General features: G+C 43.7%; 3 protein-coding genes across 3 annotated transcripts in view; 2 read left to right on the top strand and 1 right to left on the bottom strand.

Moving 5' to 3' along the window:
* The window catches only part of PLEKHH2 (pleckstrin homology, MyTH4 and FERM domain containing H2), a 140,874-nt gene that overhangs the window by 94,402 nt on the left and 27,462 nt on the right, over positions 1 to 19,010 (top strand). The window lies entirely within an intron of this gene.
* DYNC2LI1 (dynein cytoplasmic 2 light intermediate chain 1) overlaps positions 1 to 19,010 on the top strand; it is a 60,193-nt gene that overhangs the window by 22,410 nt on the left and 18,773 nt on the right. The window lies entirely within an intron of this gene.
* ABCG5 (ATP binding cassette subfamily G member 5) lies at positions 274 to 18,354 on the bottom strand. Its single transcript, XM_082217590.1, has 13 exons — positions 17,511 to 18,354; positions 16,928 to 17,049; positions 13,945 to 14,081; positions 13,707 to 13,805; positions 12,104 to 12,236; positions 8,885 to 9,024; positions 8,232 to 8,361; positions 7,129 to 7,345; positions 6,813 to 7,018; positions 5,529 to 5,667; positions 4,056 to 4,241; positions 2,799 to 2,911; positions 274 to 778 (listed from the first exon to the last, which is right to left on the bottom strand). The coding sequence occupies exons 1-13, from the start codon at positions 17,615 to 17,617 to the stop codon at positions 582 to 584; spliced, it is 1,926 nt and encodes a 641-aa protein (XP_082073716.1). The 5' UTR covers positions 17,618 to 18,354; the 3' UTR covers positions 274 to 581.

Here is a 19,010-nt window from a genome sequence, read left to right as displayed (position 1 = left end):
GTTTTTAACCATCACAAATTCTTTATGAATTTTTTGTTTGCTTGTTTGAATTGAAGTATTCAGCAAAACTATATGATCTTAAACAGGAAAATGCAAAGGAAATTTCTATTTTTGTATGACACTTGTAAATTGCTATTTTGAACCTTTTAAACATTACCACAAACGAATGCAGTTGGTCATTTTTAAAATAAAGACGTTATACAAAAGAATCCCCCCCCCCACCTGAAATAATTTGCTCAAACACAATTATTTAATCAGTCTGACAAGGGGGGGTGGGGACAGAAATAACTGCACCAGTCAGCTGTTCAGACAGAACTGGGTTTGGGGTGGAAAAACTAAATCCTCCTGAATACCTAAGAGGCAATATATGACTGTTGCTTTTCTTTAAGAGGGTGCGGTTCATGCAGCCCTGGCAGTTGAATTTGCAAGAGATACAGCTGGATTAGCTGCTTTTGTTTATCATAATATTAGCACCAAAGAACTAAAAGTAAATAATGGGGAATGGTTTAGATTTCATGGTTCACGCTGTACTTTCACACACTGCAAGAGTGAAATAGCATATAGACCATTTAGTGTCACGTCTATTTCCTGGCAATAATTTGATCTCTTATTTTAAAACTGATAATTGCTAGAATTATGGCTGCTGGGACAAAGGCATATAATATTAAAAAGTCCGATGCGAATCGGGATGCTCCACCGGGAAACATCATTTCAATGACCTGAGCCCCTTGGGAGAATGGACAGGGAGCCCCAGCCGCAGTGGAATCGTTGAAGTGACCTACCAAAAGAAAGGTTTTCAGATTACAGTGTTGGTTTGAAGATTCTAAAAGGAGACGTTTACATTCTCAGAAAGCTTGACCACTTGGTTAGGGACCAGTGGCTACAGCTATGGCAAGATTTATGTCCAGGGCGGCTGTTTACCAGCTCCATCTGGTACGTAGGCTGAGACCCTATCTGCCTGCGGACTGCCTCGCCAGAGGGTGCATGCTCTGGTTATCTCCCGCTTGGACTACTGCAATGCACTCTACGTGGGGCTGCCTTTGAAGGTGACTCGGAAACTACAACTAATCCAGAATGCGGCAGCTAGACTGGTGACTGGGAGCGGCCGCCGAGACCATATAACACCGGTCTTGAAAGACCTGCATTGGCTCCCAGTACGTTTCCGAGCACAATTCAAAGTGTTGGTGCTGACCTTTAAAGCCCTAAACGGCCTCGGTCCAGTATACCTGAAGGAGTGTCTCCACCCCCATCATCCAGCCCGGACGCTGAGGTCCAGCGCCGAGGGCCTTCTGGCGGTTCCCTCATTGCGAGAAGCAAAGCTACAGGGAACCAGGCAGAGGGCCTTCTCGGTAGTGGCGCCCGCCCTGTGGAACGCCCTTCCAGCAGATGTCAAAGCGATAAACAACTACCTGACATTCAGGAGACATCTTAAGGCAGCCCTGTTCAGGGAAGTTTTTAACGTGTGATATTTTATTGTATTTTTGGTTTTTATGGAAGCCGCCCAGAGTGGCTGGGGAGGCCCAGCCAGATGGGCGGGGTATAAATAATAAATTATTATTATTATTATTATTATTATTATTATTATTATTATTAAATCCATCCCATCCCTTCTCAAGGTGATTTGTCCCACTGGCCCAAGTAGCTGAAAGCGCTTCTTCAGGGTCTCTGCTGAGATGTCCATATGGAAAGCTCTAGACTTCCAGGAAGCACACCAGTCCTTTCAGGATCAGCTGGTTCTCAATAGTAACTTGGCTATAGCTCATGGTTAGTGTGGAGAAAGTTTAACCAGGAATCCCTGCTGGAGCAGCATGCTAGGCCAAACTTTGGCCTGGCTCAGGGCAGTGGAGCTGTACTCACAGTGGCTGTGAGTGAGCTTCTCTCCAGGAGGTTGAACATTCACATAGGCTTACTAAACCATAGTTTGGCTTACCTTGCTGCCAAACCAGGCCATTGTCTTAGTTTCTCCCACATTTGCTTTTCCTACATTTTATATATCACATGTTCCGAATGGAGTTACTTTCTTTAGCCCAAGAAACAAAAATAAAGCACAGTTGCAGTAGCCAACAGGTTTCTGCCCCCTGTTTCTGACTCCTGCCTGAGAACAAACTAGATTTTGGGTAGCTGATTTGTTCAAGCCTTTTGCAGCACTTTGAGAACAATTTGAGTTCCCAGCACTTGTGCCTGGTGTTGACTAGTTGAAAACATGGTGTGTTGGCAGATGTGCACTTGGCTTCTTCACTACAGTATACAGTTTTCTGCAAATGCAACACACCTCTTTCCCCTGGCCTTTGACACCTGATATATGTGTTTTTGGGACTCACACTGCTCCTGTGACTCTTATCTGTTTTAATTCTGAATTTTAAATAGTTGTTTCCTGCCCTGGCCAGTAATAAATTTAATCTTCATCTTCATCTCCCTTGCTGGATCAGGGTAAATAGATTTTCTGGTTTCTCCTCTGTTACTGGAAGCCCAGATAACCTCAGTGGCAAAAATTGGCTTTTCCCACCTCTGGCTTGTTCACTAGCTATGGCTGTTCATCGTCAGCCACTGTGAAAACAGTATCCTGGACTAATTGAGCATTTGGACAGATCCAGCTGAGCTTGTTTTATGGGATAGATGTATGGATTACTTTGGATAACTTCCACTGCATGTTGTTGGTCTATTGTGGGTCGCTGGATTTTTTTTTTAATAGTTGCAATTCAGTCTGAGATAATTTCTGATGAAGGGCAGGATATAAATCTTATGAATAAAACATATAAATAGAATTGGAGGTGTTGTGTTTTCTTTTTAGTACTTACCACATGTAAATTTTAATTCAGAAAACTCATTCACAACAAGAATCTCACTGGTGTACTTGTGGAACGTAAAGTAGCTTAGAATGTTAATCGGAGTTGGCATTTCCTCCAAATTCCTTCAGAAACAAAACAAAAGTCATGCCCAAATTATGTAATCTTGTTTCCCATCTCGCGGCACAGCATATATTAAACATTTATAAGCCTCACGTATATCAACAACGGAGGCGGAAACCATGGTGGATTACATGGACTTTTGTTACGTTTTTATGAAGCTTATTGGACAGTGTTGTCGAAACTACCAGCATGAGTTTGACCAAACTGCGGGAGGCAGTGGAAGACAGGAGTGCCTGGCGTGCTCTGGTCCATGGAGTCACGAAGAGTCGGACACGACTAAACGACTAAACAGCAACATACATAAAAGGGGTGGGGGTGTTAGGGGAGGGGCAGTACTTCTGGTGGGTGACATCATCGTGTTCCTTCTGGGATAGTCTGTCTGCCTTTGGTCCCCTGCACTCAGCTCTTGCCTGTAGTTTCTAGAAGCTGTCAGCATGCAAGAACAGCCACACCTTGGGAACAGCTTCAGCTGGCCAGCTAAACTAGGGGAGAGTAGCCGTTGGGTCTCAAACGCTCGGTGAGTTAGGGACTTCCCCTGCCTGTGAAGACAGGCTCTGGCAGATTGAGCGAACAAGACCAATAGTGGGTCCAGTGGTCAAGAATGCAGTTTCTGCATGTGGTGTAGAGGGAAGTGAGAGGCAGATGGGGCTCATCAACCTGGGAAGGTAACCTGGGAAAATCTCTGAACCAAAACCTCTGCTGCCTTGCAGGACATCTTTAGGAGAAGAAACGGCTAAGGAGTAAACCCTACACAAATCTGGAATAGAGTCCTAAAACAGTTGGATGCTATCCTGTCCGCTTCCTTCTGGCAACTCATATAGCCAAGCATTGCTCTGATTTCCTTTGGACCACATCAGCGAGGACAAGAGGGGGCAGCCCAGGACTTCCATATACACTGTACAGGCCTGTGCCCCGGAGAGATCACTTAGAAGCTGCCAACACAGAGGTTTGACTGCTCCCCTGGAGGCTAACTCCATTGTCTCTCAAGACAGGTGGATGCTAACTATACGGGTTATCTTGTTGAGCCAAATGCTCTCATTTCCCATCATTTTCCAGTAACAATTTTAATCATCATAAACGCAGATCACTGTTTCAACAATATAGTGTAACTGTATCTATATATTTGCAAATAACTCTTTCCCTTACCTTACAAGTCCAGTTCCAGCTAGGGCACCTCCCATGTTAAGTAGCATTGCTACTCCACTGACCACATTGGGATTTTGAATGATGCCAAGAAGGGTAAGCGTAATCAGTTCACCTACTATATAAGGTACTACGAGGGCAGCAAAGAAATATCCAAAGCTAGAAGCCGCTGGGTAAAATCCCATAGACCTGCAAAGAAAAATGGGTGTTTTAAGAAAGAAGCAGCAGCAGCAGCAATATGTTTAATAGTCCATCTTTCTGCTCAGAAATAGATAAATAAATTGGCCGTGACTGAACTGAGCAGAAATGAAATGGTGGCTCTGGGAAGGTCAAGTTTGACATGAGACTCAGGATTGTGGGTTCAAGCCCCACATTGGGCAAAAGATTCATGCACTGCAGGGAGTTGGACTAGATGACCCTCATGGTCCCTTCCAACTCTATGATTCTATCATTCTTCACAAGCCACAGCTGTGGGGAAAAGAATATCAAGAGGCAGCTTGGGTAGAAGCCTTCTCCTTGATGTGCCACATTTTCACATGGTGGGGGGACCCTTTCCATATGGCTATACATTTAAAATAGCGATCCCTCCACCTGTCCATCCAAATTTGTACCCTCCAAAAAGGAGTGCCATTATGCTGAATATGTACAGATTGGTTCATTCTTCCCAGCAATGGGCTGAGAGTTGAGCAGCTAAGAGCCATATTTTCTCCCGCCTGACCTGACCCTAAGCGACGTACAATCAAACCCACCAAGCCTTGGGGGAAAGGATGAAATGTTTGTCTGACTCAAAGTAGTCCATTTAAATTAACGGCCATGTCTGACTTAGGGCCATTTGTTTCAGTGAGTCTACTCTGTACAGGACTTAGTTGTTTTAAGCCTTGGGAAAGTTTAGTCTGGGAAAACAGCAATTTAGAGGTGATACAATCTCCATCTTAAAATATCTGAAGACCTGCCATAGACCAATGGGTTCAAAGCAAAAGGATTTAGACTAAATACTTGGCAGATGGTAGAGTAAAAAAGGTAAAGGACCTCTGGACAGTTAAGTCCAGTCAAATGCGACTATGGGGTTGCGGTGCTCATCTCGCTTTCAGGCCAAGGGCGTTTGTCCACAGCCAGTTTTCCGGGTCATGTGACCAGCATGATTAAACCGCTACTGGCACACGGAGGACCGTGATGAGTGCCAGAGCACATGGAATGCCGTTTACCTTCTCGCCATAGCGGTACCTATTTATCTACTTGCACTGGCATGCTTTCGAACTGCTAGGTTGGCAGGAGCTAGAAGCCAGATGGGCATCTATCAGGGATGCTGAAGTAATGTGTTTCCTGCAGGAGTTGAGGTCCTTTCCATCTCCATGATCTTTACTCTTGCCTTCTAGATATCTGAGAAACCAGAGCCATACAGAATGAATCCTCTATTCAACAGGTAACTTCAGTGCAGAAAGATTCACCCGGCGTACCAACTGCCATTGCACCTACCAATAGATAACAGTACTAAATAGTGCCATGCTGATGATGCTAAAAGGCAGGAAATGCAGTATGTAGGCAAGCAACATTTGCCACTTCTGATATAAACCATCTTGGCTTTCTTGGTCTCCGACAGCCCGCAGTGCAGGAACTGAAAGGGAAACAAACAACTCTATACCAGAGAATCAAAGTGGTCGTCTTGCAGCAACGTCTGCCATCTATACAGTGGTACCTCTGGTTACAAAATTAATACGTTTGTAACCCGAAACTGTTCTTAACATGAGGCGCGCTTTCGGTAGTGGTGCCTCCCGCTGCTGCCACACCGCCAGTGCACAACTTCTGGTCACATCCTGGGGCAAAGTTCGCAACAAGGGGCATCTACTTCCGGGTTAGCGGAGCTCGTAACCCGAAGCATTCGTAAGGAGGATGGTACATAACCCGAGGTTCCACTGTATTGCATTGGGGCAGCTCCCATTCATTTCAAAAGAGAACGTCCTAGGGTGGATTGTGTTCTTTGTCACAATGTATATTAAGCAGTGCTTTTAAATAAATATAAATACAGTATGTAGGCAAGCAACGTTTGCCATTTCTGATATAAACAGTCTTGACTTTCTCGGTCTCCAACAGCCTTCAGTGCAGGAACTGAAAGGGAAACAAACAACTCTATACCAGAGAATAATAAATACATAAGGTATTTCTACACATTTTAGGAGAATTTACATTCGGACTAGACTATGTGTAAAATGCGTGGCTGCATTTAACATGTGAGACCCCCCCCCCTTAAAAATAACAGCCTTGTTGCAGAGGGGGAAGGAATTTTGCCCCTCCCCCAAGCTATCTTTGGTACCAAGAAATAGTAGCTTTATATAGGGTGCAATTTTCTTTGAGACCATAGTCAAGGGAAAAGGTTCATACCTGCCCCATGCGATACTAATAATCTCTCCCATAACCTTGCAGCATTAAATACATCCATTCATGTACCATGTCATCTAGTTGATTCACACATTTATCAGATTGGCCCTAATACTGATTTATCTCAGAGAGCTATTCTGCAGATTGCTGAGATAATGTGTGTGAATTTGACAATTCTAAAGCACGGCATAGGTGTGATAATGATTAATACTATTTATTTCCAAAGGGTTATTGATGCACTCCAGCCTCATGTTGCAGTGGCATATTGTCTGTGCTCCAACATGCATAAAAAGGTTTCCAAACTAAACCCATCATGTAGTCAATGTATTGTTTCAGAACACCCTTTCTCTCTGCAACCATTACTGATGCTGTAGAGAAACTTACATAACGACAGAGCATTGAGTATTCCTGAGTGTGGTGGAGCGCTTACACACTGGTAAATGAGTCCTACGCGATCCTGAACTGCTCCTTTAAGAGCATCACTGGACAGTCTCAGAAGGAAGAATATAAGAAAGAGACTGAAGAACATGTTTTGGAAGAGCCGCATCAGCATTCCAATCTTATCTCTGGATAAATTCCTTGTTGTCCTCCTGAAAGTGAAGAATAATTACTGCAATTGCAGGCCAAGATCATTCTTGCCGTGAAGGACACCAGAAATAGGAGGCCTTGCGTTCATTGCTCCTGAGCTGTGCTCTCTCACCTGAGCAGAATCCATAGTTTGAAGAACACATTGGGGGGCTTTTTGCATTTAAAGGGTATTGGTGGCAGCTCTTTCACCTTGCATTTTGCTTCTTCAATTGCCTCCAGAGTTCTGCGAAAGATTTCTGAATTTTTATAGGCGGAGCAGATGGTTTGAACTCTGCTGTAAGTCTCCAGTTCCCGCTCTTTGCTTCGACAGTCTACTGATGTGAGATCCACTGCAAAATTTACCCGACAAAATTGAATTAGTCCCTAGCCTCCAAGTGTCCCAATTTCCCAGGGAGAGTCCCAGAATTATGAAAGCAATCCCAGAATGTCCCTATTTCCCCCACCAGCCCTGAGCTCGGGGAGGAAGATGAGCTGGCGCTTGTGTTGTGTGGCGGCGGCAGCAGTGATGGCTATTATTATAATTATTGCAGTAGTAGTTCCTGTTATTAAATATTCATTCAATAACAATAATATCAGCAAACACATCAGAAGACAAACAACAGGTAAGTTTAAAAGGCGCCTTTGCTTTCACACCTCTAAGCCAGATTTAATATACACCTTATATTCATCCATATGATAGGGCTGTCTTACATCTGGAATTTTCTGGACATAGCCGGTATTTAGCCCTTGTAAACAATTCTGTGCAGGACATATGGCAGCCCACGTCAGGGTTTTTTGTTTGTTTTTTAGATTTTGCAAGACGCCCCCCCCCCCCAAAGAGAAAATGCTCAACAACTTTTGTGCCCAGATTTTCACTTTTTTAAATATGGCAACCCTATCATATGAGGTTGATTTGCTTCGTGCTTTTGGACATAATCCTATGCAAAGAAAACATTCTAGTAACACAGCAGAATAAAAACAAATTGCATGCTTTTTCCCAACCCCCAATTTATCTTGTTCACTATAGATCTTTGAATTGAAAACAGTAACTAATAGCACTCTGCTCTTTGAAGGCCTGCGATCTTGCATAAAGTTAGTTTCCAACTAATGGGACTTCAAGGAGGTAAGTTGCATTGAACTCCATGAGACTGAACAAAAATATACTTGCATAGATATATATTTTTGCCAGGGAACTGGAAGGATCTGTGTTTGTGAACCTAATTGAGAAGCTCTTACCGTAAAAATCAAAAGGGCTGGAATGTTCAGGGCATGTGTAGCCACAGTTGGTAAAAAAGGTGATCATGTCTGATGAATCTCCACAGAAAATTAGTTCTCCAGAACTCATGATGCAGATTTTATCAAATACCTTGGGGGGAACAAACAAGCATTAATGTGCAAATGTTGCTAAGATATAAAAAACTAGAGAATACCTAATGACAAAGGAAGTGTACAGTTTTAATATTTATGTGATGAGGAAAAGCTCTACACATCTGTGTGGTACATTCCTTGAGTCAATGAAGTCCCTCTATAGCCTCATATTGTTGGCATCTGTCTGTCTCAGGACATTGGAAGAGTGCGCATTCAGGGGTGAAGTCAAAATGTTGGAGAGTTGCAGAACCTTATAGCAGAACTACCGTTCTGATAACAAAAATGTAAGATACCATTTTTGAATAAGCTTTAAGGATGCCTCCTTAATCTGGGTTGATACTGATTTGAAAGGTTTCTCCCAAAGTGAAATCCACTGTTTACCATCTGTTTTCCCCAACCTATGTGAATGCAATCTGTTGAAGGTTCAGCAATAACATTTAATGCTTGAGACCAAACCTGTTGTTGTTCCTTTACAAAGCACATCCATGATTAGAACGTGGTTTAACACAAGTATTCTTTACCTGGAAAAGTTCTGATCGTGGCTGGTGTATTGTAATAATCACTATTCTGCCTTTATGAGCAAGCTTTGATAGTAGCAATACAATCTGATTGGCCGTCATGCAGTCCAGACCTGTGGTGGGTTCATCTAGCAAGATGACCTCTGAAAACAACAGGAACAGCTCTTGAAACCTCACGTAACGGCGTGTTACTGCAGCGACATGCAGCAGTGTGGTTACCAGTTCTGTGTTAGCCTGATAATGCTGCTGGCTAGATTACCGCAATACTTTGTTATGCCTTTGCAAACAGCCCCAGACACTTAAGTTGGTTTTTAAAAAAAGGCTGCTAGAGATCTAATTGGGACTGGCCATTATGGACAGCCTATTATTCCAACACTTTTTCATCTGAATCCATTTCTAGGCCAACTTACACTTTGCTTTTTTTGAAAAAGAGGAAACGCACCATCAAAAAGAGGACATATATAGATATAACATTTAATAGAATCATAGAGTTGGAAGGGACCCTAAGGATCAGGAATATGCAGCTGTCCCATACAAGGATTGAACCTGCAACATTGGCGTCATCAGCACCGTGCTCTAACCCAGTGTTTCCCAACTGGGGCCCATATGGCCCCAAGATGTCCCAAGGGGGCCACAGGTGAAAATTGCATAAAGGGGGGGGGCACAGCATGAGGCTAGGTGGCCACAAAGGAAAGTGAGAAGTGAAGGGGAAAATATCTTTCTTTTTTAGTCCTGACTGGCTGGCTATCCACTTGGCCAATCACAAGTGGGTAAGGGGGTGGCCCACCAGGACCTAGCACTCCTCTTTTGCCACTTGCGTTTTCCTGGAGCAGTCCTGGTTTGTTTCCGGCGGAAGACGGTGATTGCTGAGGCTCCCATTTTGACCATCAGCGCCCACAATCCAGAACCCCCAGTTCAGGTAAGCGTGGTGGTGGGGTGGCAATGGGTAGGGCTGGGAGAGCCAGAGCTGCTTCTTGCTGCTGCCAGTGCTGCGCCTGGTGGCAGCCTGGGCCTGACTCTGCAAGGCGCAGGGTGCAATCCAACCCAGCGCCCAGCGGATCAGAGCCTTCGGATGTTGCTGAGGGGCGCAGGGCCCGTTGGTAGCGTCAGGCCGGCTCTGCAAGGTGTGGGGTGAAATCCACTCCGGCGCCTAGCCGAGCAATGTTGTCTGGTGTTGCTGACTTGCATCTAGTAAATAACTAAGTGTCTACTCAGAGGAAAGCTGCACTGACTTCAGTGGGCCTTACTCCCAGGTAAGGGTGTGTGGGGCTATCGTCTTTTATCTAGGCAGCCAGGGCTCCTTCAGATCTTTTTGCACCAGGTCAGTGAGGAGGACCACTTGCCTTTCAAAATTATCCCCTATATACAGAACTCCCTGTGTATCTTTTTGACTGTACCTGTAGGTTTCCCCTTCTGTGCCAAATAACTGGGATCAAATAAGTGTTGTTTACATTTTATAATACAGTGGTACCTCGGGTTCAGAACTTAATTCGTTCTGGAGGTCTGTTCTTAACCTGAAACTGTTCTTAACCTGAGGTACCACTTTAGCTAATGGGGCCTCCTGCTGCCACAGCGCCACCGCCGCACAATTTCTGTTCTCATCCTGAAGTTCTTAACTCGAGGTACTACATCCGGGTTAGCGGACTCTGTAACCTGAAGCGTCTGTAACCCAAGGTACCACCGAACATGGAAGATGTAGGTTTCTAGCCAGAGGTTGGATGGCCATCTGTCATAGATGCTTTAGCTGAGTTTCCTACACTGCAGGGGGTTGCACTAGAAAGATGACCTTTGAGGTCCCTTCCAGCTTTATGTGTCTATGATTCTATGTTTTTCTGCTTCAACAATATTTCATTGTGTTCCTATCATTTTATTTTGTATAAATTATTAAAAAATATAAATAAAACATGTTCTGTTTACAAACAAAACATTTAAATAGGGGTGGGGGGCATGGGCATAGCCAGGATTTTTGAAAGGGGGGGCAGAACCTCAGATTTGTATTGATTTATTACTTATTGGGGGGCAGCTGCCCCCCTTGGCTACGCCCATGGGGGGCACAGGAAGGAAACAAGATTGGGAGAGGGCCATGGTCAGAAAAAGGTCAGGAAACACTACTCTAACCAGCTGAGCTATCCAGCTCCATTTGTATAGATATAAAACTTAAAAACAAATGCTATAATAATTATAGTGGAACCAGAATAACGATAACACCAAGATTGCAGGTTCAATCCCCAGCTGCCCATTCCTGCATTCCCCGGGGTTGGACTAGATGATCCACAGGGTCCCTTCCAACTCTATGAGTCTCTGATTCTATCTCACCATAGTGAGATAGTCCCTGTTCAGTTTGCCTTCCAAGTGCTAGATGTTGACCGTCGACTTCAAGGCCGCTCCTGCTCTTTCCCTCTTTCCATTCTTTGACTTTAAACCAGGAAGGGCTACAACACCCCCTCTCCGGATAGAGGACAGACTGCCGTTCCTATAGAGGACAGTCCTTTGTAAATCAGAACACCCACCCACCCTATCCTGATCTCAGTTGCTTCACCTCGAGGGCCGTAACACACAAGTACCGACTATCCATCAGCAACCCTGCTTTGGGAAGGTACCCATCCAGAATATCCATATGATCATTAATTAGCAGTACAATGTGGGAATTAGCCATGTTAGAGCATTGTGAGCTTGTACAAAACACTGTGCAAAGGGAATATTTGGGGAAAAGATCTCTGGTTGCTGATCTAAGACCCAACCTGAGACTCTGAAGGGCTATCGACAGGATCACTGCCAGTGGCGGATGTTGGGCTTTAAAATTTCAGTGGTACCCCTAAATTTGATGCCCCCACCTCTTCTTTGTAATTTGTGGCACCTTGTCAGCTCACTGCCCAGCACCGGTCAGGCTCCCCTAAATTCAACTCTGTCACTGGGCCATAAAACAGTTTCTTATATCCACTAAGGCAGGCTTCCCATGCTATTTAGAGGGATTGGGTTGCTGTAACAAATTCACCTAACCTGGGGATTTCTAAATCACAAATCCCATCAGCCAAGTAGGGGAGGACATGTTGCGCTCTTTGTTAACTACCCTTGTTAGATTGCGCCCCTGTGACAGATGAAAAGTTCTATTGTGAAAAAAGGGTTGGGGAGACATGGGAGGTAGATGGATGTACCAAGTGACAGTTAATCGAAAAGGACAGAGTGTTTGTTTTGTTCTCAAACACTAGGCACCATACTCACTGGGATCTTGTAATAGCTGTGCTGCGATTGAAACGCGGCGCCGTTCGCCATCAGAAATTCCCCAAAGTGTGCGGTTTCCAATTACGCTGCATGCAACATGACTGAGACTCAGCTCAGCCATAACAGCATCAACCTGCAAAATACAGAGACAATTCAGGAAGAACCTGGGGTCTCAGATTGTCTACCCAGCAGCTCAAGCATCCTTTGAGCACTATATATATATATTTATATATATATGCTGTACAAAATGCAAGTCCTAATTCAGAATGATCACAAAATAAGCTTCCCGGCTAGTCTTCGAAATAGAAATATACCATTGTACAACTCCATGTAGCTAATTCACTAAGCTATTATTTGAATTCACATTCAGATGGTCCAGATTTCAGGGACATAATTTTAAAGCAAGTTATGAGTCAAGAAGGCCCAAGTTGAATCCCTCCAGCAATTCACTAGGTGGCCCAGGTAGGTCATGTTTTCTGTCCTTTAGCCCCACCATTGTAAACAGGGGGCTATAACAATACTGAATTATCTTTCAGATGCACTAAAAAGATTACCAAGAGAATGTCTGTTAAGTGCTTTAAATGTTCAGCTAAGCCATTCTGCTTTAAGCAATCTCAAGCACCATACAAATGCTAAGCATTATTATAATCATTCTTCACAACCAAAATATGAACCAGAGCAGCACACGGAAACGCCGTTTACCTTCCCACCGGCGCAGTACCTATTTATCTACTTGCACTTTGATGTGCTTTTGAACTCCTAGGTGGGCAGGAGCTGGAACACAGCAACAGGAGCTCACCCCGTCGCGGGGATTCGAACCACCAACCTCGAAACCTCTGGTCCTTCAGATGTTGTTGGATAAGCCTTATTGCTTTCTCTTACAGTTTCTTACTTGTAGCCTTACAGCCAGAAAACCTCTGCCAGTTCATGCAGCATACTCCTCATTCTCCACTTCTGACACCGTGTAACGTTTCTGGGTCCAACAGCAGGCCCTCCTTCACTGGGGGCTGGATGGCCTTTCGGGAGTGTTATGGTTGCAGATCCAGAATCACAGAACTTGCACTGATCTGGAAGTTGAATTAGTTTACCTCCAAGGACCTCTATATCTCTAAAACACTATGATATCTTGTGAACAGTAGGTTTTTTGGGGGTTTTTAGTGGGGAAGCAGTTCCACTATGCCTTTTGATGGAAAGGATTGAAACAGCCTAACCATAGGAGCCAACTCCTAGGGGCTGAGGTCACTTCGGCCCCCTAAATAAAATATTTGAGGGAGCAGCCCCCCCTCAAGTTGATGGGTATTGCCACTCAAATGGGGTATGTGTGTGTGTGTGTGTGTGTGCTGTGTCATGTGATCAGTTATGTGGGATATTATCATTTATTTTGTTCAAGTTGGCACCCCTGAGCTTAACTGTGAGAGGCAGTGGCGTAGCATGGATTTGCGCCCCCTAACCCATGGATTTGCGCCCCCTAACCCTAACCCCCAGATGTTGCGCCTGGTGCGGCCGGCCCCCCCTGCACCCCCCACGCTACGCCACTGGTGAGAGGATCACAGTCTTGTCTTCAGTCTGCTAACTTTTCATAACATTATACTGCAGTACAGACCTTCTTTTTTATAAAGTTGCTGGAGTGCTCCTGGAGTGCTAGCAAGGCAGTATAAGTCAAAGACTCTTCTATGGTGAGGTAGCCTAACAAGGTATCATTCTGAAAGAGAAGGGAAAATGCTGTCAATTTAGCCATGTGGGGATGACAACTGAGTAGAGTTCCTGTGTTGCAGGCAGAACAATCCCAGATAAGGCTGGGAAAGACCGAGACTCCTATAGAAATGCAAATACAAACCAACCTGGAGAACATAGGAAAAGCAGTCCTGAAACTGCTTTGGCTTCAGCTCCTGTCCATTGACATAAACTTGCCCAGAAAAGTTTGTCTTATGGCTCAGCCTTCCAGCAATGGCATCCAACAGAGTTGTTTTCCCCGATCCTAATGCAAATTGGAAAATTCAATATAAGTATTGTTCGGGGGGGGGGGGGGAAACTAGCCCATAATTCCTGGATCTAGCAAAAGTTTGAATTAATCAAGGTTTGGTTAAACTTTGCCAAACCTGGAATGCCCCTGGATTTAGTTATGCTAACAAGCCAAAGCCAGCTCAGCAGATCTAGCTGGATAGACCATTAGCAGGAGACAAAGGCCTGTGATGGCCCATCAGAGGGCGAGGCTGCCAGGCAAGGGGGAGTGGGCCTGGGTACTAGTGGGCAGAGGCAAAAGGCCAAATTTAGGGAAGGATGTAGGTTGTGGGTTGGTCCTTGGGTTTGGTAAGCAGCAAGAAGGAACAGGAAGGGCAGAACCCCATGTGAGCTGGGGATGACAGGCTGGAACTAAGAGACACAGAAGATGACTTTCAGCCCCTGGGCATGAAGTTCCCCACAAGCGTGGGCTGAAGGTGGATCTGGGTCCAGTGGTAGATCTCAAGGTGATTTCCCATTGATGGACAAGGCTTTATGGCTCCCAATTATTTAACAGCAGCAGCAACAAAACAACATCTCCTGCCCTAGGTTATACACCTGAAGCACAGAAACCAGATTTTTGCCCAGAAGGACTATGAGCTCTGTTCAGTTCCAGTACAATGGTACCTTGGGTTACAAATGCTTTGGGTTACAAACTCTGCTAACCTGGAAGTAGTACCTCTGGTTGAGAACTTTGCCCCAGGATTAGAACGGAAATTGTGCAGCGGTGGCAGCAGGAGGCCCCGTTAGCAAAAGCGCACTTCAGGTTAAGAATGGTTTTGGGTTAAGAATGGACCTCCAGAATGAATTAAGTTCATAACCCAAGGTACCACTGTACTTAAAACAAATAACTGTGCTCATAATTCTTTAATTCTATATATTATGTATTTAGCACTAGTTTCTGGTTGTGGGTTCTAGTAAGAAGCAAAGGAGCGCCTGTAAGCCTGAAGTCTTTCCACCCGCATTGTAGAAAAATAGCCAGGCACTTGCATTGCTACAGCTAAATTTGTATTAACCTGACTTCTATTAAATATGGTAGTAAGTGAAGTTGGCACAGGAGTATACCAGATATCCTAAAACAACTTGTGCCATTGGATATGGGCTAAACACTCATCAAGACTGATTTATGCAGATCTTAAAGAAAAAATTCTCAAAATATAGTACCAATGGTACGTAACGAGATTTCATAAACGTATTTTAGGAATGCCTGATCATTCAGGTTTTCTAGAGCAAAATCTCGTTCTCTACTTTCTTGGTAGTGGAACACCCTCCCATCAGATGTCAAGGAAATACACAACTATCTGACTTTTAGAAGACATCTGAAGGCAGCCCTGTTTATGGAAGTTTTTAATGTTTGATGCTTCATTGTGTTTTTAACATCCTGTTGGGAGCTGCCCTGAGTGGCTGGGGAAACGCAGCCAGATGAGCAGGGTATAAATGATAGCTAGATGATAGATAGATGATAGATGATAGATAGATAGATAGATAGATAGATAGATAGATAGATAGATGATAGATAGATAGATAATAGATGATAGATAGATGATAGAGATACAGTGGTGCCCCGCAAGACGAATGCCTCGCAAGACGGAAAGCTTGCTAGACAAAAGAGTTTTCCGTTTTGGAGGTGCTTCGCAAAACGAATTTCCTATGGGTTTGCTTCGCAAGACGACAATGTCTTGTGAGTTCCTGCTGCTTCCCCCCCTTTTTCTAAGCCGCTAAGCCACTTATCAGCTGATCCGATCAGCAGATAAGCCGCTAAAAGCTGCTAATAGCGCTAATAGCTCTAATCCGCTAATCTGTCAACGGGTTTGCTTCGCAAGACGAAAAAGCTGCTAGATGAAGAGAATCACAGAACGGATTCTTTTCGTCTTGCGAGGCACCACTGTAGATAGATAGATGATAGATAGATAGATAGATAGATAGATAGATAGATAGATAGATAGATGATAGATAGATAGATAGATGATAGATAGAGATAGATAGATAGATAGATAGATGATAGATAGATAGATAGATAGATAGATAGATAGATAGATAGATAGATAGATAGATGATAGAGATAGATAGATAGATAGATAGATAGATAGATATAGATAGATAGATAGATAGATAGATAGATAGATAGATAGATAGATGATAGATAGATGTTGTTGTTGTTACAGATGAGTGAGTGGCTGGAGAAGCCAGAGGGAGGGGAAGACAGCTGTGCAAGTCAGTGGAAAGTTTCAAGAGATTATCAAGGGAAATCTCTGAAAACAATACCAAATTATCTATCCTAAAATATATTACATGATCTAACTAAATTTATAGATTTGGGTAGGTTCTCCCTCCATTAACATAGATAATTTGCAAACTTACAAGATGAATGGTCCCAACCCCCAAAGTGCAACTGTGCCACTGGTATGTGATACCCTGTTTGTATTTGAAATTGACCAGACCAGACAGAGGATTAGCGACCTTAAAGGTAGCATTCAAGGAGCTGGACACTGAGTTCAGTCCCTTACATAAGTTGTCGTCATATGAATGTGCCTAGTGCATTTTTATCGTGCCCCTCCTCCAATCAGCTCAGGACAGTATGCACTATACATTTAAAGCAGCATCATGCCGCTTTAAACAGTCACGGCTTCTCCCAAAGAATCCTGGGAACTGTAGTTTTTTAAAGGTGCTGAGAGTTGTTAGGAGACCCCAATTCCCCTCACAGTGCTGCAGTTCCCAGAGTTTCTTGGGAGGAGGGATGGTTAAGTAAATTTTAAAGTGTTTGCTGTAGTTAATGTAGAAATATTTGTGTTTAGTTAAAATGCAGGTGTATATACTACTCACCAGAATTTCCCAAGATGCCCATGATCTGACCACTTTCCGTATGAAATGACACATCTTTAAGAATCTGCCTGTTCCACTTCTTACGGTATGATCGAATATCCCACCAGGGTCCCACGTGTTCCCTTTGAGGGAAAAGGGAGAGAAACTCATGTGAAATGACTTTGGAAAGAATTAAAATACAGTAGTGTTTTGAAAACAATCAAAGGATATCGTTTTCATTCTAAAAATGAAATGTTATGTGGACAGAAACTTCCATAACCCTTTATGCTTTGTTTTGCAACTTGCATGAAAAATGCTCTTCCAAGATTTAATAGGTGGAGTTGGAAGAGGTGAAAAAGAAATGCAATTAAATTTCCCTGTATATCACTTTGGGAGCTTTCGGCCAACAAGCAATATTATCATTATTCATTCAATTGCATGCTTTCAAGAGAGACATGTGTCGAAAAGGTTTCTGCAATGTTGAACCAAGAACTGTGCTGGAACATTCCGATCTACATGTTATACTGGGAGGTATAGTTCAGATAAAGTTCATACTGGAATACACAAAAACCAAATTTCTTAATCGGTCTTGCCATTTACTTACCTGACTGCATAAGAAACATTCAGGATACTGAGACTGTCGTGCGATATCGAAGTCATCTGCCTGCCTTCATCCTGTGAGCCTGGGTTATTCTTTGCCATCTCCGTCATGCAGACCCAAATAACCGGCAGGATTTTCCTAATGATCTCTCCGTCACTGGTAAGCCAGTTAAAAACAAATTAAAAAGCAACTTCCCTGTAAACGTTCATAACAAGCAGCTTCTCACTTTCTGTGACTCTGCTCTGTTGCTTCTCATTGTATAATAAACATGTATGGTTCTGTAGCAGATGATAGGTCAACCATAATTATTATCTGATGAACCTTTACCCTTACTATAGCACAGTATTTCAGAAACAAGTGCGTTTTAGGCTATTCTGTGTTGCCTGTAAGGTGTGTTCCTGTGGTTCAGCGCTTGGTTTACTTGGAGCCAGTAATTTGGCAGTCATAAAGGCACCTTGAACAACACCCCCACCTTGCTTTTGAGAAACCGATGCCAGGTCTTAATAAGCACAGCATACTTTTCTATGTGCTTCTTTCCAGTCTGCAGGGACCTCACCTGTTCTCCAGGAATTCTCAAGGATTAGAGACTCTGGGATTGCACCCACGAGATCTTTTAGTACCCTTGGGTGCAGCTCATCAGGCTCTGGAGATTTGAATTCATTTAAAGGAGCTAGGTGTTCCCTTACCACCTCTTCCTATCTTGGGCTGCAGCTCCCTCCTTGCATCATTTACAGTGGTGACAGACGCTTCAGGTTACATACGCTTCCGGTTACAGACGCCACTAACCCAGAAATAGTACCTCGGGTTAAGAATTTTGCTTCAGGATGAGAACAGAAATCACATGGCAGGAGGTCCCATTAGCTAAAGTGGTACCGCAAGTTAAGTACAGTTTCAGGTTAAGAGTGGACCTCCAGAATGAATTAAGTTCTTAACCAGAGGTACCAGTGTATTCTGTTATCACCAGGTTGGGCACAGCTTTCCTTTTGGGTAAAGACAGAGGCAAAGTTGGTGTTGAGCTGTTCCGCCTTTTTCTGTCACCCAGTAGCATTTCTCCATCTCCACTCAAGGAACCTCATACTTGCTTGTTTTTTACCTCTTGCTTCACACATAGCCAAACAAACAAAAATTGTTTTTAACTTCTCTTGCAAGCCTGAGCTCATTCTCAGCTTCAGCCTGCCTGACCTTCTCCTTGAAACTGTTGGCTACTTTTCCTTTGTGATTTCTCCTTTCTTCCATTTCTTATACATGCCACTCTTACATCTCATATCATCTGTAATATTATGCAGCCATACCAGTTTCTTTTTATTTTGTTTCTTGTTGGAATATTTCACATTTAAGAAACTCCCACCCATCTCTGACTGCCTTTGAGTATTTCTGGCCATGGCGTCTCAACCAGTAGTTCCTTTAGCTCTTTGCAATCAGCCTTCTTAAAGTCCAGAATGAATGTCTGACTACACTCAATTTCCCCTTGCCTTTGTATAATGAAACCCAAGAGAATATGAT

Source organism: Podarcis vaucheri (assembly GCF_965113315.1).
Source record: "Podarcis vaucheri genome assembly, chromosome: 3".
In the NCBI taxonomy this organism is placed as follows: domain Eukaryota; kingdom Metazoa; phylum Chordata; class Lepidosauria; order Squamata; family Lacertidae; genus Podarcis; species Podarcis vaucheri.
This window is presented reverse-complemented; position numbering and strand designations above follow the sequence as displayed.